The sequence below is a fragment of the Urocitellus parryii genome, chromosome 6, assembly GCF_045843805.1.
Source record: "Urocitellus parryii isolate mUroPar1 chromosome 6, mUroPar1.hap1, whole genome shotgun sequence".
Lineage (NCBI taxonomy): Eukaryota > Metazoa > Chordata > Mammalia > Rodentia > Sciuridae > Urocitellus > Urocitellus parryii.
In genome coordinates this window covers 198,152,256-198,174,616 of record NC_135536.1, presented here as the reverse complement: position 1 = coordinate 198,174,616, position 22,361 = coordinate 198,152,256, and the positions used below count along the sequence as shown (strand labels likewise).

Genomic DNA, 22,361 nt, shown 5'->3' with positions numbered 1-22,361 from the left:
AACAGCTCCCTCGCAGCAGCTGGTGGGAAGGCCCTGTGCTCAGGCGAGTGATCCACCTGTCCCTCTCCCTGAGGAGCCCCAGAAGAGGGCCGTCACTAGCCCTGGGTGTCTGGGCGGCTGGGGCTCTGCAAATGGTCTCCTGCCCTGTGTCTGTGTTCCTGCACCCTCTTGTGCCACAGCCTCCATTTGGACAGTTACACGCGTTTTTTCCAAAGGCACACTGACACGTTTCCTCCACTGGAAGCCCGATTTTCTCCCATTCTCTGTTGAGGCCCAATAGTGCCACCCAGTGACCAGCAATGCTATAGCTCCCTATCAGCCTTCAGTGCAACAAAGCATCTGACAGTGATCTGCCACGTTCTGTGGTCAGCTGAACCCCAGATACATGTCCATTACAAACAAATGGCCCGACCTGGCAGCAAGAATTGGACCTGGGACAGGCTCGACCCATGGGGAGACTTGTGGCTACTAAGCTACAGGGTGGTAGTTTTCCTCCCCCCAAGCAGGACCACGGTTAGGAGTCAAAAGAGGCAGTGTTGACAGAATGGCTCCTCCTCAGTGCAAGCCCATGAGTTTGGACTGGGCACTGCCCCTCTCCCCAGGACAGTGGAGGACAGACCTGTTCCTTCCAGAATGGGCTTTCCCTTTGGATGGTTACACATGCTCCTTTCCCTTCTGTAAACTTACAGCACAATACAGTTAAAAGTGAAATGGGGGTGTGGCTCAGGGGTAGAGTTTGGTGTACACCAGGCCCGGGGTTCATCCCCAGCTCTTGCAAAAAATTTTTATTAATTGTAAATCTTACAGTTTTGCTTGAATAAATATGGGGGCTCTTACTGCCATTCATCAGTATTCGACTAAGCCCTGCAACTCCCACTTGAGGACAGGGTGTGTGGAGGGCTCTGGAACATTTTCTGTGTTGGACACTTGACGGGTTTTACACATCTCCCTCTGAAGTGAAGGGGGTTTGGTGTGGCAGGACACCTGCAGGTGAACTGGAGCTGTTGGCATATGCATTTGGGGGATGTCTTAGTGGTTTCTGTGTTTGCCTGATACCTTTCACATACTAAGGGTTATAAGGGGTTTTTAACAGCAGAAGTGACTGGTTCTGTCCCCTGCTTTGTAGTAGATGACATTCAGGTGGGACTCCACTCCTGAGCATTAATCACATGTGCCAGGAATATCCTAGAAATATTCTCTTGAGGTTTGCCCTGAAGGGGGTTGGTGGGGAGAAAAGTTAAAGCAGTAGAGGGTTTGGTCTTGATCTAGACATGTGGTGAAGCTCGGTTTGGAGAGGCGAAATTTATGGTTTTGAAGCCCATAGGTGTTTGTAACCAGAAACGAGGTAAACCATCAAATGTCCCTTCAGATTTATTTCAGGTCATTCCACACAAGCATATCAGGGTTATGTTGAGGTTCTGTAAATGCCTTAGGCCAGATTTTTAGAGTTATTTAATAGTGTGATATTAAGATTTTTTTCAGCAAAGTTTTCAGCTGGTTTGGGAACTCACCCTTCACACAGGGTCGTTCTCTTTGTGACTGCCAGGTGGTAGGTGTCCTGGCTGGTGGTCAGGTACACAGCTCTGCAGACAGCAGAGGATTCCTGGTGCCCCTGCTCATTGTCACAGTCCTTTGGATACCGTGCTGCAGCGCTTCTTTCCCCCTGTGCTGGGAACTGTCATCTCTTTCTTCCCTGCCCCTCCCCATTGCTTCCCCCAAGAACGGGCCTTCACTGGTTTTATTTAACCTGGCAGGATCACACATATGCTTCCTGACTTGAGGGGCGTTATGTTCTGGTAAGCCTGCCTTAAAGTGGAAAAAGTTGTACAGTCCTTTTGGGGGGCAGGGGGTACTGAGAACTGAATCCAGGGGTGCTTTACCGGAGTACAGGTATGGCCACCACACCTGGAAAGCTGAACAGTCATTTTTTTTTTTTAACTGTTCTGGATAGTGAAGAACAGTTTTTTCTTTGTTCCTAGTGTGTCCTTGTTTCCAGTTTTGCCAGACTTGTCATTGCTATATAGTACCCGTCACTTAGAAATCCTGCTCCCCCTGTAGCCTTTGTTTGATTGAGAGGAATGCAGCAGTCCTAGACGTGCCCATCGTGGTAGCTGGGAGCGACTGCTGAGCTCAGTCAGGGAGGGAGTTGCCTTTGAGGAGTGTGGTGGTGCAGTGGCTAGGGATGTGGACCCTGCAGAGGGACTGACGGTTATGAACACGCCGTCCTCAGCTGGAGGTCCACGTGTTTCTGCTGCAGGTTCTATAAAATCAAAAGAGATTTTTACCCCCTGTGAAGTGGCGTATCCCCGAGGCCATTTAGTGCCTCTTGGTGAATCGGTCATAATGCAGCATTATGGTCTGCTCCAGTATTGGTGACCCCAACCTCCTGGCATTATGAGCAGGTCTGTGAAAGGGCCACACAGGAACCCTGGGCCCAAAGGCTTCAGGAGGAGTTTGTTGAATCAGGCCTTGCTTGTAGTTGGGGCCTCTTCCCTTTCCTGAGTTTCCCACCCATCTAACCATGTGAGATGGTCACTGGGAGCAATCACTCACTCACCTGCAGTCCCTGGGTCCTGCTTCAGGATGTCTGCAGCTGTTGACTCCATAACAGTCTGGGGCTCCCTGCTCCTGGTGCCCTCGCTGGATGTGTCTCCAGGCATCTCCCTCCTGGGTCTCAGCACTTGGGCTCCTACCTGGTACGTCAGGCTGCAGTGCTGAGCTCTGATTGAGGTGCTCTGATAAGGGTTTCAATGTAGTTGATTAGGTACTGACCTTTGACCAACTTTGCAGGTTGAGGGATTTCAGCTGTCAACTAAGTTGTCCTGTCAGTCACAAATAGAATTACTAACTCAAGAGTTGTACTTGGGGATGTCTGTAGAGAGCATACCTGATCTTAGCACTTGATTCTTGGTATGAAAATAAGATCCATCTTCCCCATGCTGCAGATTTGTCACCCAATGGACTCCTCCGTAGGACCTCGCACTAACAGGAGGGGCCAACCTCACGGGGTGGACATACATGGAAGAACTTGTCCATTTTCACCTTACTGATGGGATCAAATTTCCAAAAAAAAAAAAAAATTGTGCTGGAATTCTTACTGAAGGCACTACTGTAAATCTACCTGTTTTTGATAATGTGAAATTTGTTCTTCAGTTTTACAGCTTGGTGATTAAGTGGAGCCTTTAGCAATAAGCATGTTGGTAGAACTGAAAGGCTTAATGTAATAATAAAGCATTTTTCTTTAGTAAAGTGTGGTCACTACACTACCTGGCAGCTCTTAATTGCCTTTCTGAGTTTTAAGATTTAAAAGACCCTTTTCTCTCAGTGTCTTGCTTCTCAAGGAAGGGCCCAGGAAGTGAAGCTGATCCAGGGGAGAGTGTCAGGTGGCGCACATGCTACCCGCTGTCTCACTCAATGTGCCTTTGCTCTGCTTTGCAGCTGTGAAGGATGACAGGAGAGCAGAGGACAGAGCAGTGGCAGTAGCGGCGGCCCCAAGGAAAACCGCCCATCCGGGCACCTCGGTGGGCAGGCAAGCTTCGCCTAGAAGTCTAGTCCCAAAGAAGCCACCTCCTTTCACGAATGTGGCAGGAGCCAAACCAGCCTTTAAAAAGTCACCCTCGGGCTTCAAGGGCACCATTCCCAAGAGGCCGTGGCTCTCAGTCGCCCAGTCAGGTGCTTCAGCTGCCAGGCCTGCAGGACCAACACCTATTACTGTGGCAGCTGCTTCCAAGAAGTCACCCGGCTCTGCTGCTGTGGTGGGAGCCATCCGGAAGCCAATGGCAACTTCTGTCCCTACAGCCTCACCAGCCCCAGGACGCATTGGAGTTGCAAACCCTGCCCCATCCCAGCCAAATTCACAAATTCGGCAAAATATAAGACGTTCTTTGAAAGAGATTTTGTGGAAAAGGTGGGCTATTCTATTTCGTGTCTGATCTGTTGAGTGGGAGGTTGTTTGTTTATAACATGATCATTTCAAGATCGCCTCCTGTTTATATACAAATGCAAGTGGTTTATGTCATTCTTTCTTCGTTCTGTTCAGAGTCAATGACAGTGATGACTTAATCATGACAGAGAATGAAGTAGGAAAAATTGCCCTCCACATTGAGAAGGAGATGTTTAACTTGTTCCAAGTTACAGATAATCGCTATAAGAGCAAATACCGCAGCATCATGTTCAACCTCAAGGATCCTAAGAATCAGGTGTGTGTGCATTGCACCTAGGTGTTGGAACACTCCTGACCAGGAGATGCCCTCTAGTTTCCATTAGCCAGGTCTCAGAGTCCACAGCAAATGCCACATTCTGAGACACTAGCATCCCCTCCCCCTTCGTGGGCCCTGCCCTGTCTGAACTGGTGTCCTGCTGGGATCTCACTTGCTACCCTCACCATCACCACTCTGCTGGATTATAGTCTCCAAAACATTTCTGTAAAATCATGTGTTTGTCACTGTTGTTCCAAAATAAAGTTGGAGGTTTATATCCTGGCAGATGGGATATCCATCTTCTGGTTTGGGCAGCCTTTTCTCCCTTGTTTTCTGAGCAAGCCTCATTTACTGAGGCTTTGTTAGATACAAAGAGAACCGTACCTGCAGTTCTCACACCTTAGTCCTTGGAGTAGCTGTGGGTAGTAAGGATTAGCCACCAGCCTTGCACGGCCCCTCCTGAACCCTTGTCTGCCTTTTAGAGTAAGTATCATGCACTGGGTACATCTTCCAAGGTTGGCATCCCTCTAGTAGTAGAAATGCTTTTCCTGTCTTTATTGCTGACTCTGCACATGATTTGTCTTCCTGAGGAGCTGTCATAGCTCAGCTGGGGTGGCCCAGTGCTTCCTCTGAGATGCTGTTGGGGAGCTTGGTGGGGTTCCACCTCAGGGAGCTATGCAGTACCTGTGACTATTGCTCAGGGCTGCTCCTGTGACTATTGCTCCCTGGCAGGGTGTCTTGTGATTCTTTGCTGCTTCTCTGTACCTTCGAGTAAGCAGTTGCTTAAAACATTTTTTGAATGAATATGAATGGAAGATGTTTGTTTGTAGGGACTCTTCCATCGTGTTCTACGTGAAGAAATCTCTCTGTCAAAACTTGTGCGAATGAAGCCAGAGGAACTTGTATCTAAAGAGCTTTCCATGTGGAAAGAGAGGCCAGCAAAATCTGTGAGTGTGAAGGGGGCAGTGCTTGAGGCCCTGGAGGCTTCCCTTCTCCAGAAGTTAACACACATGCTGTTTATAGAAAATGTGGTTTCTGCCCAGAAAACAGGGTTCACTTTTAAGGCCTCACTTCTGTCTTCTTCACATCAGGTCATGGATTCCAGAACTAAATTGCATAATGAAAGCAAGAAGACCACTGTCAAGCCAGAAGCCATTCCTGACATGGAAGATTCTCCACCTGTGTCAGATTCAGATGTGAGCATTCGAGGTTTCAGTGTTGCAGAGGCTGAAATTAACCCCTTCCATTGCCCTCGGGCTTGTAGCCTCCGTGTGTGTGTGTGTGTGTGTGTGTGTGTGTGTGAGAGAGAGAGACAGAGAGAGAGAGAGAGAGAGACATGTGCATACATTTTCAGCATTCAATGGCCCTTCTTGCAGGCTCTTGATGGTGTACCTTTCTTCCCTGTGTGTTGATACTGTGGGGTGGATTGGAAAAGAAGTGACCTCCTTTTTCTTTTTCTTTCACTCTTAGGAACAGCAAGAGTCAGTACGGGCAGCCCCTGAGAAGAGTGCAGCACCCCTTCTTGATGTCTTCAGCAGCATGCTAAAGGACACCACGAGTCAACACAGGGCCCATCTTTTTGATCTAAACTGTAAAATTTGTACTGGTGAGTATATCTTGTGGTGGAGTGAAGCCTTGGAAAGGAGAAACCTGGATTTTGTTTGGAATCACTTATTCTTTAGAGGCAGTTGTATTTGCCCAAAGTCTGTACGGACAGAAAGATGGTAGTGCTTTTCTGGCCTTCACAGAAGAGCCACCTTCATCATCTCTGTTCTCCCAGGAAGCCGTTGCCTGCCCAGGAGCAAGCTGTGCTCTTGAATGTCTGTCCTTACATTCCTCAGGTCAGCTTCCATCCTCGGAAGACGAACCAGCCCCTAAAAAACAGAAGCTGTCGGCTTCTGCCAAGAAAGAAGACTTAAAACCCAAGTATGACAGTTCTCCCCCCGACCCGCTTCCCAACTCAGCTGATGAAGGAACTACAGAGACTCTGCCCGAAAACACCTTGGAGCCAGAGCCAGAAAGTGCTCCTCGTGCAAACCTGGAGAGAAGGCACCTCCCTGGGCCTCCAGGAGAGGGCTGCCCTGAGCCTTCCCTGTTGGAAGACCTGTCCCCCTGCCCAGCCTCCTGTGGGGGTGGGGTGGTCACCACAGTCACAGTGTCTGGTCGGGACCCGAGGACCGCTCTGAGTGGTTCATGCATGGCCACAGTGTCCACCACAGTCCACCTGGACAGCACGCACACGGTGGAAGCCAGACCAGACATGCTGAAGCCTGCTTTAACCTCTGTGACGGTGCCCAAGTCCATATTGGCTAAGCCATCCTCTTCTCCAGACCCAAGGTACTTGTCAGTTCCACCATCACCAAACACCAGGTGCGTACTCAAGCTAGGGCCTGAACAAGCCAAGACACTTGTTTCTTTTACATTAAAAAGGAATCAAATACTTAAACTCCCAAATTTATCCAGGAATCAGCTTTGTACCTTCATGTCCTAAAAAGGCTCAATTTCTTAGGGTGCCTGATTGTCATTTGGGGAGGTACAGATCTTGAAGGGTGAAATTTGAACTTAAAATCATTCAGATTTATTGTCTATCCACCTTATTTTCTTTGGCCCAAATGTCTGTTTAAATCATTACAATTTATGTGGTTAATTGGCCAAAGCAAGCTGCCAACCTTGGAAAGTCCACTTTTACTTCTCAAAGTGTCCACCACACTTTCGGAATTCCCACTGTGCAAAAAGATTTACATATTCCTTATGGTTTTGTTTTACAGCGTCTCAGAATCACGGTCTCCTCCAGAAGGAGACACAACTCTCTTTTTGTCTCGGCTCAGCACCATTTGGAAAGGATTTATTAACATGCAGAGTGTGGCAAAATTTGTCACCAAGGCGTATCCTGTCTCTGGGTGTTTCGATTATCTCAGCGAGGTTAGAACCAAGAGAGAGAGAGAGAGAGTGTGTGTGTCTGTCTGTCTGTCTCCTACCAGACTGTCCTGACAGGGCATCAGGTCAACCAGTGTGCTTGGACAGAGATGACCAAGTGGTTGACTTGTAACCCAGAGCAGTGCCAAGGGTATGAGGTGCCCAGACTCAGCATGGGTGGGTGGCATGAATGACCGTGTAGTAGGTCTTCTGTTGGTGCAGTTGAACACACACAGCATTGGTTGGCAATTACGACCTTAATAAGGAGTTGCCAGTCAGTCTTCCTGACTAGTGTTTATAATTTAACTGTATGTGAAAGAGTCATAAAAACTTGGAACCACTTGGTATGGTGACCACACCTGTGTCCTAGCTACTCAGGAGGCTGAGGCAGGAGAATCCATCACAAGGCTACCCTGGGCAACTTATGGAGATCCTGTCTCAAAAAGAACTGGTGGCTGGGCACCGTGGCACATGCCTGTAATCCCAGTAGCTTGGGAGGCTGAGGCAGGAGGATTGCCAAGTTTAAAGCTAGCATCAGCAATGGCTAGGCACTAAACAACTCAGTGAGACCCTGTCTCTAAATAAAAAATGCCAAATAGGGCCGGTGATGTGGCTCAGTGGTCGAGTGCCCCTGAGTTCTATCCCTGGTGCCCCCCACACACACACCGCCACCACCATAAAAAAGGAGTAGAATATAGCTCACTTAGGAGGCGTGAGACCCTGGATGCAGCCCCCAGCACCAAAAAGCTGAAGCTAGAAGCGTGGAACAGTGAAGTCTCTTTGGGCGGAGACAGTTATCGTACCACTGGTGGGATCAGTGGTTCCCAGTCACCTTTTAGCCACTAGCATTTCCCTTGAGTCCTTGGTCCTGCTGTTTTTGCACCCTGGGTGGTTGGGTACTTGACCCCTGTCTTAGCCTCTGAGTACCACAGCCGCACTAGCTGTTGACTCCCAGCACTTCCTGTTTAGGACTTGCCTGATACAATTCACATTGGTGGGAGAATCGCTCCAAAGACGGTCTGGGATTATGTCGGCAAGCTCAAGTCTTCCGTGTCTAAGGTATCCATTTATAGTATGATCTCTGCTGGTGGAGAAGGTGTTGTCTGTGTTCTTCCTAGCTATTTAACATGTCTAAATTTATAGTTGTATTATTATGTGAAGATGTATTTAAGTTGTACGGTAATAGGGGTTTCTGATTTGTTGTATGTGCACTTAGATTTTAGTAAGAAATGTGTGAATTTTGTTTTCTCGTGTTTTCATGGCTGAAGGAGAAGAAGAGGTGGGAACTAGAGGTGGCCTGGCCTGTTCCATACACTTAGCCTAAGCTTGAGTCGGCTTCAATTTCCTGAGAGCCCCTGAGATTTATCTGTAGTTGCTTGTCCTCTGCGCAGCTTCCTGGGGTGGGGTGGGGGGGTCTGTATGTCATCAGACTCACAGAAAGGCTAAACCCTCTGATCCAGGCAACCCTCCTAGGGGGAGATGACTAGGCAACTCTTGCAACTCCTACACCCTGTTCAGCATGACCTCTGTCATCCGTGGGCAAGCCTGCTGTGTAGGACACGGCTGAACTGACCTGCACCCAGAGGGCTCACTAAGAGGTCAAGGCCGAGTGCAGTGGTTTAAAGGATTTTGTGCTGAAGAGTTCAGTCCAGTAGGCTAAAACTCGAACCTTTATTTTCTTTATGTGGACCACAGGACTGTGAAAGTAAGAATTCCTAACCCTCTGTTTTAGAATCTGTGAGACTTAGGCTCAGACTTTAGATATAAAGGGCATGCTTGTTTGAGGGCAGCCACAAGTGACTGTTTTGCCCTGTGCTATTTGCTTTGCAGGAGCTTTGTCTGATCCGCTTTCACCCTGCAACAGAGGAGGAAGAGGTTGCCTACATTTCTCTCTACTCCTATTTTAGCAGCCGTGGCCGCTTTGGTGTTGTAGCGAATAACAACAGGCATGTCAAGGACCTCTACTTGATCCCACTGAGTGCTAAGGACCCAGTGCCACCCAAACTCTTGCCTTTTGAGGGACCAGGTAAGCACTGCCTTCTGGGAGGTCATTAGGCATGTCCAGTCCCCACACAACCCTCTCCCCCAACACACAGTCCCACAGAGTTGTGACATGGTGGACCTGCCACTTCCCCCACACTGGGTCTTCCCAGGAGCTGGAGTTAGAGGAGCAAACAAAGCATTGTCTGGCCTGGGAGCCCATCCTCTGTGACACAGACATGGCCCTGGAAGGACCCCATTAGTGTAGACATTGTCTCAGAGGTTCAAGAAGAGGGAGAAGCCCACCACTTCCAACTGCCTGTTGGAGTCTCGGAGTCTCGGGTTGGTGACGCCAAGGGCCAGCCTTGGGGGGAGTGAAAGGCAGCGCTCCTGTGTCCTCCTTCTCCCCCACCCCCCCACCCCGGGAGGCTCGTCACTGTTGCTCACCTCTGGAGTGATCAGTATGGATTCTCCAAAGGGATGATTCCTGGGGTGTGACGGTTAGCATTGACTTGCAAGAACATTCCTCCCAGTGAATACTCCTGTAATTTTAATAAGTCCTTTCATCCTTCGTCAACTGCTTTGTGCTTACTCCTTCCTTAGAAAATGTGGTATCTAAAGGATTATTTATAAATTAACCTGGAAAGTGTTCCAGGTTTGTTCCAAGATGAGGTTTATTCTAAAGGGGGGCTGGTCCAGTAGTGTCCAGTTCTTCTTAGTCCCTTTGAAGAAGGGGAGTGTCACCAGATGCCCACATTTGGACTACGAAGTCCCCTGAGGCTGGTCTTACCTAAAATCTGATGTGTCTATATCTCATGCTCAATGGCTCTTTGAGTGCTTTGTTGTAGAGGCAGCCACTGGATGCCGCGAGCACTTCCAGCTGCAGTCTAGACCCTGCCTCCTTGTGCCATCCAGGCCTTGGAACAGTGTTCCTGCTGCTCAATCCATGTGGCACACTCAACCCATGTGCCCGAGGTAGCTGGGTCCTGGGGGGGGCCAGAGTCATTGCCCAAGCACGGCTCGTCCCAATGAGCTGCCCCTAGTCCCAGCTTGGGCTCAGCCTGGACCTGCTTTCTGGAATTATATGCCCATAAAGGTATTGATTAGTATCAGTAATTCCAGAGTAAAATTTAACTGGCAGGGTACATGAAGTCATTTTAATGCCAAGCATGTTTTAAAAGCTGAGTGCTTTAGCATGTCCTGTCAAATCCTACTTGGGTAAAGAAATATGACCTGGGTGGCAGAAAGAGCCCTGAAGGTGATTGGTGGCAGCCATGTGAAGAGCACTGGCCAGTGCCATCGTGACCAGGGGAAAGAGGTGTCCAGTCCTCCTGGGAGTGAAGATCCAGAAGCTGACCCTCAGACACCTATGGAGAGCATCCGGTCAGTTACACGTGTGGGAGTTGGAGTCCACGTGACTCTCTGTGACGCAGAGCTGTGCTGCCACAAGCCTTTTTTATTAGAGAAATGTGAGTTGGATCCCTTGCTAAAAAATGAAGGTTCCACCCTTATTTGCACTCTGCCTCATCTCCAGCTTGGCCGTGCCAGATGAGGACTGATTATCAGGGACGTGGAGCCACCTGGAGTTAGTGTGGGCTGGGGTACATGGGGCCCTCAACAGTCCCTACCAAGCACAGGAATTAAAGGAGGGTCCAACAGCAGACAGTGAAAGGGTCAAGGGAGGCCACCAGAAAACCAAGCAGCGCCTCCATTGTGAGCTGCAGCAGCCACTCACATGGTGCAGTGCTGTAGGAGAGCACTTCCACGACGTAGGGGCAGGAGGGGTCCGCCACTGAATGTGACTGGGTGCCGAGCACCCAGCCTCTCTGCTCAGTGACTCAGTGGATATCACACTCACCACTGCATGACATTGACTGGAGGGGACACTCGAAAAGATAGGCATATGTCCATCCACAATAAAGAACAACTGTGTTCTGTTGAAATAGAAAGGAGGGTTTTAGTAAAGTAACCAATGAAGTATTGCCTGTTAACTTGTGAAGACTTTAGCCCGCGGGCTTTGACAAGCTGCTCTCCATTCTCTGGCCCACTGTCAGCATGCGCGTGGCGCCTGCACACGGGCAGCAGCACCTTGGCCTGGGCTGGGCTTGTTGGACCTGGCCCTATGCAGACGGCTTGGCTTGGCATTTTCTAGAAGTAGGGGTGTGTGTGTAAGTGTGTCCTGGTCTGTGGTGCAGTGTGTGTGGAAGGCCTAGCAGGAGAAGGACTCTGGCCTCTGTCCCTGTCCTCACCAAATCTAGTCTCTGCAGAAGCCTTTGAAAGTTCAGACCCCATGTGAATCTGGTGACAGTGTCTCCCCAGCAGACCCACAGTCCCGTCTGAACATCTGCCATATGGCAAACAGTGGTCCCTGCACTTCCTGCCGTCCCTTGCCTAGGAAGTGTTGAGGCTGGGGTCTCCACAGGCCCCCTTGCCCCAGATCCTTGCTCAGTATCATGGTTGCCGCCCTTCCACGGTCTGTGCAGCATATGAAGCCTAGGCCTGAAGGAGACTGTGGCACCCCAGCATTGAGCTGCTCTCTGCAGGCAGGGGTAGTGTGAGCAGATGGTCGGTTCTGTGCCCAGTATGCTCAGATGGCATGAAGTGGGTGAGGAGGTGAGGTGATTGCAGGAAAGTGACCGACTTGTCCCTCTGCCCCAGTTTACACCACAGAGAATCACTGGAGGTCCCTCACAAGCTCTGCTTTTCACACTTGGAAAGCAAGCTGAGACCCCAGAGGTACCAAGGCTCTGGCTGGCCCGCCATCCAGCATTTGGTCCCCTATGGAGCTGCTCCCATAGGGCTCAACCACATACAGACCATGGGAGCTCAGTGCATTCCCAGAGCCCACTCGCTTTCTGTAGGACACTTTTGTCCTGGTGCATTTTAATGATCCTCTCCACAAAGATGTAGGTGGTCTTGTAGTGTCAAGAACAGCTGGAATGCCTGGGATGCTTAATCCATCTGTGCGCCCTCTCCACTTGGACATTAGCTCTGCAGGACTTTTTGGGAGGACTTGGAGTCACAGTGCAGGTCTGGGTCTCAGTAACAGGAGCAAAACTAGTCAGGGGAAGTTCATCTTGCTTATCTGTGTGGCCCTGGCAGTGCTGGGCCTGAAACCAGGATGTCCCCATGGTACTCACCAGGGCCACCACCAGGTCAGAGAACCTGGCTTGGTCTTGATGCGGTGCCTGCTGTGCAGCCCAGCCCACCTCAGGCTGGTACAGTCCTCCCTGAGCCACCTTCCCTGTCCACAGGGAAGCATTAGAGGAGCAGCAAACTCCACCATATCTTTTTTTTGTATTTTACTGCGTCTCATTTAGCAGGGAAGTTCTATGCCTTGAAACATTGGCAGGTAAGCAGTTCTTTAGTTTTCATGTGTTTGTATCAGTGGCTTTGCACAGAAATTGTAATGAAAGTCATGTGCAGTATTGAATGGAATGTACTGCTTTCTCTTTCTAAATCAATAAAAATATTTCATGGAAACTGGTCATTGTTTGTTTGACTTGGAACTGTTTGGTAGCTCCTGGCTACCTGATGTAGGTCCACCTTTGCTACTTGTCCATGCAGGCAGCTCCCAGGGGCTTACCAGGCAGTTAGTTGAGCAGCAGAGGGCATGTGGGCTAGTGCTGCTCCAGGGCGTCGCCCACACCCAAGCACCTGGAAGAAGATGGACAGCAGCACCTCCTCTTGCCCGAAACATGCATGGCCCAGAGGCTTCCTATCAGCTTTAGGGATTCAGAGTGCAAAAGAGGGGGAGGTTCTGAGTGTGCATGCACACTCTCGGTCAGGAAGAGTGCAGTGTTTCCCCAAAGTCCGCAAGGTCTCTATCCAAGCTATGTCTGAGAACTGTTGTTTATTAACTTCCACACAATTGCTATTCCAACATGTGTTTTGGCAGATTCAGACCCATGACAGGGTTTTCATTGTTAAGTAATGAATAGTTGAATGTGCCAGGTAGATTAAGGATTTTGATAGCTGTGGGGTTAGCAGGAGTCAGCTTTCAGGTAGTTTTCTATAATAAACAGCACCAACCTGTGACACATCAGGGACAACGTGGGGGCAGTCACAGAAGTGCTGCGGCCCAGCACCTGTGGAGGCACAGCCACATCATCTCACAGTCCCCATTGCTGACACACCTGGAGGCGGGTCCTGGTTTTGGTCTTGTCTAAGGAGATTAATTGGCACACACTTTTCAACCACACACTTGTCCTTGGTTTGCCTCTCTCCTGTCAGTGAGGTCTGATACCACTGTATATGAGGCTAGACCCTTGCACCTTGACAACACACTGGAGACTCACAAAGTGCTTGTTTTCAATGTGCTACACTGTGAAAGAAAACGTTGGCACCCTTGACCTTTGTAGAAATGGAGGACAGCATGTTTCAACTGCAGCTGGTATTCAGCATCCCACCACCTAACTGCTTGTTATTACCTACTGTATCAATTGCATATCATATCCCACAGTAGCCCTCCTCGGGGAGGTGGGTGGGTAAGCATCTTGGTGGCCACTGCTTCTCAGGACACACCCCACCCCTTAACATGGCAGCTACTAGGGTGGGGCAGGCTGAAGAGAGCTGGTCCTCGTGCATGGGGCACACCTGGAGGCACTCAGGACCCTTTTACTTTATCAGTAGAGCACAGTTAAATTCAAATTAGGGGTGTGCCTTTCAGTGAGCATGTTTCCAGGCCCAAAGTGAATGCATGCATTCTTACACAGGCAGGAGCTGCTTCCCAGGGCTAGCTGAATGTCAGATGTCCATGTGTCTGTAGCAGCATCGAGACACAAGGCAGGTGGTGAGGTGGTCTGTTTCAGAAGAGGAGTCAGCATCTTGGGACAGCCCCGTTTGGATTAAAATCGATTCCTGGAGGAGATGAGAGGGAAACTGAGTGCACACTGACCTGTGTGAAGCTTGATTGGCCTCCCATGGTGTGTAAATAGGATGGTCAGGAGTTGACAGTATTTTAGAGTACCAGCAGCTGGTCAACCTGGAGATGCCTGCTGCGCACAACCAGCACAAATAGTACTCAATTCACTGGGAGGACTGTGGCAGCAGAGGTCAATCTGGTGCAAGTCTGTTGAGCCCTCCAGGCTTTAGTCGGAGTGGTGATGTGCCCATCATACACCCTTTATTGACCTGAGATTGATCTGTACCACAGGCCCTTTTTTAGAACTTGGACTTTCCCACAGTGAGGCAGCGTAGCCCCTCCATGTTGAGGACAAGGGGTCAGCACTGAGCTGACCTCCTCCACTTCTCCGCACCAAGGACCCTCACCCTCACAGCTTGCAGATCCCGTTCCCACCTGTGCTCTTGGTGTCAGGTTCCAGAATGAGCCCGTCTTGCAGAGCTGCTCCAGGGAAATGCCCCACAGGTGCTCAGCAGGCAACCCTCCCCTGACACCAGGGTGCTGGGGATTGAACCTAGCATCTTGCACGTGCTAGGCAATCACTACTCCCAGAGCTACACCCCCAACCCCCCAGCCTCGACAAACGTTCGAAACAGAAAGGCCGTGATAGCCAGTTTAACAGTTGACCCTATCCCAACACCATGGATTCCAGTATGTTATATTCAGTAAATTAATGGCAATTATGGTGAAAATAGTACTATTTCAAGTTAAGGTATCTTTACTTCATTTTTCATAGGAAATGTGAAGATTGCCTTTCACATTTGCTGACTGTAGAAAATTGAGTGTGATGTTCATTGTGTCCTTCCTGACTTTCCGGTTTCTGTCCCCTCTGCCTGTCTCTTCTGGTGCCCACTGGGCCATTTCTCTGGTGAAAGGATGGTGGCAAGGCCCAGGACTGGTTTCAGTTGTGGCCCCCAGCTCTTGCATACCAGCCAGGGAGGCAGGAGCTCTCAGCCTGGGAGGAGGGAGAGGCATCCCCTTGTGCTCAGCCTGCTGGTGGACCTCCTTCCTGGTACTTAGAAAGCTGCTAACTCCCGTGAGAACAGCATAATAGTATTCAAAAACAGCTACTTGAAATGATTTATGGTTGTCTGTAAAATCACAAAAATAAGAATCTTTGGTACTGGTTTTAATTATTTTTTTAAAAATATTTATTTATTTATTTTTTAGTTCTCGGCGGACACAACATCTTTGTTGGTATGTGGTGCTGAGGATCGAACCTGGGCCACACGCATGCCAGGCGAGCGCGCTACCGCTTGAGCCACATCCCCAGCCCACTGGTTTTAATTATAAGAAAAATACAATGAATACCTCTCGTGTACCTCAGTAATATTCAGTTAGATAAATCAAATATACAAATAGATTAATTTCAAATATGTTTATGAAACAATATTTTGACCTTTGTGTGTTATTTCCCCCATAAGTTACTGTCTTATGACTTGGACTTTTTGTTCCTCTTTTTGTTACTCTTGACTTTTTATGTCAGGGAGGGGTGCTTACTAGAATATTGGCTTTTTTTTTTTTTTTTTTTTTTTTTTAGTTGTAGATGGCCAAATACCTTTGTTTTGTTTATTTTTATGTGGTGCTGAGGATCGAACCCAGGGCCCCTCGTGTGCTAAGCAAGTGCAGTGCCACTGAACCACAACCTCAGCCCAGCATTTCTTTTTTTTTTTTTTTTTTCAGTTGTGGATGAACATAATACCTTTATTTTATTTATTCTTATATGGTGCTGATAAGTGAACCCATTGCCTCACACATGCTAAGCAAGCATCTACCACTGAGCTACAGCCCCAGCCCTTAGCATTCTGATCTAATTTAAGTTGCCACAATTTAATTTTTGGAATGGCCCCTTTTCAAGAAATAACTCTTTTTAGAAACACTGTGCCATGGACTTGTTTTCTCCCCACGGAGCCCAGAGCTGGCTGCTTGGGTGCTTCTCTTGAGCACCAGGTACTCCTTGACACACTGCTCACTGGGTTCTGTTCTAACTTTAAGGTAATCAGCCATTTCATGCAACTTCATTTTTCTCATTAATTGCAAACCTGACACCAGAGACTAAGGATCTCATTGACAGCTTGTGCTTCGCTGGTCATTATTAATGGAGTTGAATTGGTCCCCTGACATTTACTGCTAGCATGTGTAGCCTTTGAGTTCACCTCATACACTAAAGACAAAGGGTTATTCTGACATGCAGCAGGGGCAAGCAAAAGCACAGCAAAGCTTTGGTGTTCATCCTGGGACCTCTGGTCCCTGTGGCTCAGCCAGCATAAGCTTGCAGAGGGCCTTTCCACCACCTCCTTCTGGATGCTATAGCATCAGACTTTTTATTTATTTATTTATTTATTTATTTTATTTTTTTTTTTAAGATTATTTTTTTAAAGAGAGAGAGAGTTTTGATGTTTATTTCTTAGTTTTCGGCAGACACAACATCTTTGTTGGTATGTGGTGCTGAGGATCGAACCCGGGCTGCACGCATGCCAGGCGAGCAAGCACGCTACCGCTTGAGCCACATCCCCAGTCCCAGCATCAGACTTTTTAAAATGGAGCTGAGTTCTGAAAATGGGATGAATGTGCTCAGGAGTTGGGCCCTGGGTCTGTAATTTGTGACTAGTGAGTTAATCGTTCTTCCCTTTAGGACAGCAGCTATCAGGACCGGGCAGGCACACTGGTGTGTTCAGGGACTAAAGCTGCTGGTATTTTGCCATAATAATCAAACTCTTGGTTTTATTTTGTCACAGAAGCTCTTCTTCTAGCTAATAAACATGCCCCCCCAAAAAACCTTAACACACTTTGTCTCTGAAGGATGAAAGCTGGATTCAGATTCTAAAGTTTATACGAATATTTTGTTTTTCAGGTCTTGAGTCCCCACGTCCAAATATGATCCTTGGGTTAGTAATCTGTCAAAAAATAAAACGTCCTTCAAATGCTGGAGAGCTAGACAAGATGGATGAGAAGCGAGCCCGACTTCAGCAAGAAGAAATGGATGTTTCCATCTACCCCAGGGTAACTGCAGCCCCACAACCCGAGAAGAAAGCCCCCAAGTACCAACTCTACTCTGCAGACACGGCCATCAGCACCACACCCCCTGGGTCCCCTCCACCCCCACCCCCTCTTCCTGAACCCCCAGTGTTGAAAATATTGTCATCCCTCAAGCCAGGAGCCACCAGCAGCACCTCAGCACCTGCAGCGGCAGCAGCAGCTCCCAGGGCAGCCTCCCCCATCACTTCATCCACCGCAAAAACAGCTTCGCCCCTGGAGCACATCCTGCAGACTCTCTTTGGAAAGAAGAAATCATTTGAGCCCCCAGTGAAAGAGTCTGCTGGGCCGTCTCAAGCTGTCCAGCAGGATCCCAGAGCCAAGGGCGAGGACGGAGTGTCAGCGGCTCCTTTGTTAGATCCAATTGTTCAGCAGTTTGGTCAGTTCTCAAAAGATAAGGCCTTGGAGGAGGAAGAAGATGACAGGCCCTATGACCCGGAGGAAGAGTATGACCCAGAGCGAGCCTTTGACGCCCCCCTGGCTGAGCGAGGGGGTCACCATGACGGGGAAAAAGCTCCTGACACAGCAGAGAGGGAAGAGGTGGCCTATGACCCCGAAGATGAAACAATTTTGGAAGAAGCCAAAGTGACCATTGATGACCTCCCCAACAGAATGTGCGTGGATGTGAGAAGCAGCTCTGCAGAGAGGCCTGTGGAGTTCTCCACCGCTGGCCCCGCTCCCTCCTTGGTTGAACAACAGCGGATGTTGGAAGAACTGAACAAACAAATTGAGGAGCAGAAGAGGCAGCTGGAGGAGCAGGAGGAGGCGCTGAGGCAGCAGAGGGCGGCTGTCGGGGTCTCCATGGCCCACTTCTCTGTTTCAGATGCACTGATGTCGCCACCTCCCAAGTCCTCCCTGGGCAAGGCCGAGCTGTTCCCACAGGAGCAGCAGGTCCCAGACCAGAGTCAGGGAGCCTCTGGGGCAAGCCAGAGCTCAGAGGCCAGGCAGAGCCGAGATCCGCGGCAGGCCAGGCGGCTGGCTGCTGAGAACTGTGAGAGTGAAGCCCTCCCCAGGGCCCCAGCGGGAGGCCTGCGAGTCCCACAGGGCACCCTGCCCCCCAGGGAAGCGCCTCCAGCTGGCCAGGTGCCTGTGCCCACCCAGGAAGCCAAGGAGTCATCAGCTGCTTCATGGGCAGTGGGGGAAAAGACTGCTCCTCTGTTATCTGAGCAGGATGGCCAGAGGTGTGAGCACCCTGGAAACTCTGTCCAGCAGGCCCTAGAGAGTGTCCAGCCCCAGGCAGCTGGAGACAGCGTGGCCAGACCTGCCCGCAGAGTGCTGCTGCCCACACCCCCGAGCACAGCCTTTCAGCCTGGCTTCCCTCCACAGAATGAGCTGCAGAGTTTTAACCCCTCAGGAGGGAGAGAGCCTTTCTCAGGGCCAGTGTTTACACCTCAGGAAAAGCCTCTCGGCTCCTCCCCTTTTGAGGACCCAAGAAACGCCCAACCTGCTGGGAAGAGCGACCCCCCAGCAGGTGACTCGGAGGCAGGCAGAGAGCCACAGCCCAGTGCCCTATTCCCCCCACCTGGGCAGAAAGCAGGGGCCCCTCTGCCCCAGTTTCCTGGACAGCGCGAACCTGCACCTCGCACTTTTGGGATGTCAGGACTTCATGGCCCCAGCTTCCCGGGACCAAGGGGGCCAGTCCCTCCATTTTCAGAGGAAAATGTTGTTCCTAACAGTGATGGTCCAAGGGGACCTCCACCCACCAGATTTGGAGTCCAGAAGGGGCCCATCCCTTCCTTATTCTCAGGGCAGCATGGGCCACCTCCTTACGGGGACACCAGGGGCCCCTCGCCCTCCTACCTTGGTGGGCCCAGAGGAGGAGCCCCAGCACAATTTGAAGAGCGCAAGGACCTCCCTGGGGAGAAAAGAGAGTTCCAGGAGGCCCCGTACAGTGACACGGCTGGCGCCCCTGCCCAGTGTGAAGGACCTGAGCAGGCCCAGTTCATGGGGGGCAGGGGTGCCCCGCCTTTCCAGTTTGGAGGCCAGAGGCGGCCTCTACTGACTCAGCTGAAAGGACCCCGAGGAGGCCCCCCACCTGCTCAGTTTGGAGGTCAGAGGGGACCACCCCCTGGCCACTTTGTGGGCCCAAGAGGGCCCCATCCCAGCCAGTTTGAAACTGCCCGGGGCCCCCACCCCAGTCAGTTTGAAGGCCCCAGAGGCCAGGCACCGAGTTTCATGCCAGGCCCCAGAGGCATTCAGCCTCAGCAGTTTGAAGAGCAGAGGGTAAACTCCCCACCCAGGTTTGCAAATCAGAGGGCACCAGCACCTCTGCCATTTGGGGGACCAAGGGGCTCTGCTCCCTTTACTGAAAAAAATGAACAGACACCTACCCGGTTTCACTTCCAAGGCCCGTCCCCGCAAGCGATGAAGCCACCCCCCAGACCCCTGCTGGAGCTTCCGAGCCACCCCCCGCAGCTCAGGAAGGACAGGTGGGACGAGGCAGGTCCCACCACAGCTGTGCCCTCCAGTACAGCATCAGGACCCGGCCCTGAGGCCGAGGGCCAGTGGGTGTCTGAGTTCCGTGAGGGCAAAGGCCATGAGTATAGGAACCAGACTTTTGAAGCGAGGCAGAGAGAGCGGTTTGAATCTGGGCCCAAAGAAAAACCACCAGATGAGCCAGAAGCCCAAGTGCAAGAGAGTCGGCCTGGCCGCGTCTTTGAGGACCGGAGGCGGGAGCGGGAGCGTGGCAGAAACTGGAGTCGGGAGAGAGACTGGGAGAGGAGCCGCGAGTGGGAGAGACACCGGGAGAAAGACTGCAGCCGGGAGTGGGACAAGAGCCGCGAGAGGGGCACCAACAGGGACAAGGAGAGAGAGGCCGAGCGGGCCAGGGAGTGGGACCGGAGCCGGGAGAGGAGCCGAAACCGAGACCGGGACCGCAGGCGGGACCGAGACAGGTCCCGGAGCAGGGACCGCGACCGAGACAGGGCCCGTGACAAAGACCGGGAGCTGCGTGAGCGAGGCCGGGACCGCAAAGATCGCAGCAAGAGCGCAGAGAGCTCCCGGGACGCAAAGCCCGAGGCCACCAGGGCCCCCGACACAGATGGCACTTCTGCTCAGGCCTAGGGCCCTGCCCCCAGGCTGCGCGGCACAGGCACGTGTGGGCCTGGCAGAAATCCTTTTTAAAAGCCAAGTTCATAAAATGTATCGAGCAAACGGTTTTTGAAATAGCTATGAACTTGATGCAGGATAGAATATTCTGGACTTCAAAAATTACTGTAATTTTGTGTATAATGGTTTCTTAACAAGATTTCACATCTTTACAATTCTGATGCTTTTTTAAAAAACCTAAGAACTCTTAGTATTTCCATTTAACTTAGATAAATGGGAAGGTGTCTACAAAAGCATATTGCTTTTTCAGATTATAAAGTTATCTTTTCCAATAACTCGACTTGTAAATTTTAAGGGAATTTCAGTGGACCTTAGAGCCATACCTTAGCTGGCGTCTCATCGGTCTCCCTTTCCCAGGCTGTGCACAGGGCCCTCCGCTGCTGTCTGGGAGCTGAGGGTGGGTTGTGGAGGACAGTCTTAGCAGCTCCCCTGGGGAGTCGAGAAGCCCAGAACTTGCAAATACATCTTTCTTTAGTCATAAAGGGATTGAGTTTCAAGTTTAAACCCAGAAGCCAAACATGTTTCTTAGTTTCTCTCAGTTTTTATATATCACCTTTTTTTTTTTTTTCAAAAAAAAAAATTAAAAGCAGCTTCTATCCTAGCAGAAATTGTTGCATTTTAAATAACAATCTAATGAAAAATGTTTACGTTTTACCAGCCTAAAGAAAGAAAAAATAAACCAATTAAGTATACCTAAGGGGGTGGGGGTCTCTTCGATATGCACAATCAGGAATGCGGTATCAAATTCTGCCTCTGAGCAGCACTCTCATATCCTAAGATCCCAGGGACGTGCGCTGGGCCAGCGGGCCCAGCTGCCATGAGTCGGGTGTCAGTTTGGAAGTTTGTTACAGGAATGGAGGGTCTTTGTATGAAGGGAGCAGAAGAGTGGCTCTTAGTGGAGCAAGACAGGGTTTCCGCCCCGGAACGCAGTGTGGTGCTGCTCGTCAGGCGCTTCTGGGCAGCGCTCAGTAGGCAGTGGAGGAGCCTGGCAGCCTGTTCGACTGTACAAATACACTTTGATAATTCTTTTTATATTTTCATAAGCTTACTTTTGCAGATATAAAATTAGAGACTTCCATTTGTTCTTTGGAGTCTTTTATTCCATTGTACATCACTACAGATTTTTCACTTTATAGCACAAATTTTTAAGTTGAGAAAACATCAAGAACTTAGCAGTCTGAGATGTTTATGAACCAAGTGTCAGTATGTTAAATTACATTAAAGTAGGTGTCAAGTTCCAACATCTAATAGGATGTGAAGGGGTTTTTTTACATATAAAGCAAATTTTTCTAATTTAAATACACAAATGTAAAAATCAAGTGTGTTTCTTTAGGTTTACTTGATAGAAATTTCTGTAAATCGTATTTTGTATTGCAGAGTGTTATATCACTGTATATTAAAACACAGGACTTCATAGGTTTTGTTACTTGAAGTAGAATAAACATCTACGGAGAGTTCTTGTCTCGGGGTCTTCACTTGGCCTTGGCCCCCAGGCCCCCTCAGCGGATCTGGGCCCTCCCTCCACCTGTTGCTGGCCCTGCTCATAAAGCAGGCAGTTACTGGAGTTAGTTGAGGCCTCTGCAAGGGCTTAAGGCCCGTGGTCTGTCGGAGCGGGTGCTGCTTGGGTAGGAGTTTCCCCCCAAGCCCAGTCCTGGCCCGTGGCTCCCTATTAAAGCAGCTATGGCCTCCACACTGGCCAAAACACAGCTGGCTGGGCAGTTGGCCTGAGTGCCTGCCCACAGATGTCATCTGCTGGTAACGTGCTCAGCAGGCACAGGCATCCAACAGCTCTGCTAAGCACAGTGGGGGCGTTCCAGGGCAAGACCCAAAGTGCAGGCAGCACCTGTAGCACCTGCTTGGTGGGGTATTTGGTGGCACCCTGTGCTGACAAGCAAGTCTGAAAACAGACTCAAAAAGGAGGGGCAATCCAGGGCATCTGTGTTGGCCAGCAGCCCCACGCCATTGGCAGGCCACTTTTGTGGCCCTGGGAACTGCCCCTGTGATGGCCCCTCACTCCAGGAAGGTCAGATGACCCCAGGACAGCCGAGGGGCTGCCCAGTAGGAAAAGTCGAGATTTCTGCCAAGCCATCTCAGCACAGAGCCCGACTACAGAGTGAGTGAGCCCTGTCTGGCCTGCAGGCTGTTCAGCCTCAGGCTCCGCGGTCTTCCTGCACACCCTTAACCTCGCGGACCAGCCCCACTGCCCCAGCCCTGGCCCG

The 22,361-nt window shown here is 50.3% G+C and overlaps 1 protein-coding gene across 6 annotated transcripts in view; it reads left to right on the top strand.

Moving 5' to 3' along the window:
- Positions 1-21,589, top strand: part of Dido1 (death inducer-obliterator 1) — a 51,989-nt gene extending 30,400 nt beyond the window's left edge. For 4 of the 6 annotated variants that reach the window (XM_026407865.2, XM_026407864.2, XM_026407863.2 and 1 more), the window contains 10 exons: positions 3,439-3,907; positions 4,040-4,199; positions 5,030-5,146; positions 5,291-5,395; positions 5,670-5,805; positions 6,041-6,569; positions 6,968-7,121; positions 8,085-8,174; positions 8,946-9,141; positions 16,853-21,589. In XM_026407865.2, the coding sequence (XP_026263650.2) occupies positions 3,439-3,907; positions 4,040-4,199; positions 5,030-5,146; positions 5,291-5,395; positions 5,670-5,805; positions 6,041-6,569; positions 6,968-7,121; positions 8,085-8,174; positions 8,946-9,141; positions 16,853-20,097 (5,201 nt within the window). In that variant the 3' untranslated portion in view covers positions 20,098-21,589. Of the gene's footprint in view, positions 1-3,438; positions 3,908-4,039; positions 4,200-5,029; positions 5,147-5,290; positions 5,396-5,669; positions 5,806-6,040; positions 6,570-6,967; positions 7,122-8,084; positions 8,175-8,945; positions 9,456-16,852 lie in introns of those variants that run through there. The other 2 variants (XM_026407867.2, XM_026407868.2) reach the window with 2 other exon arrangements.
- Positions 21,590-22,361: the final 772 nt, after the last annotated feature.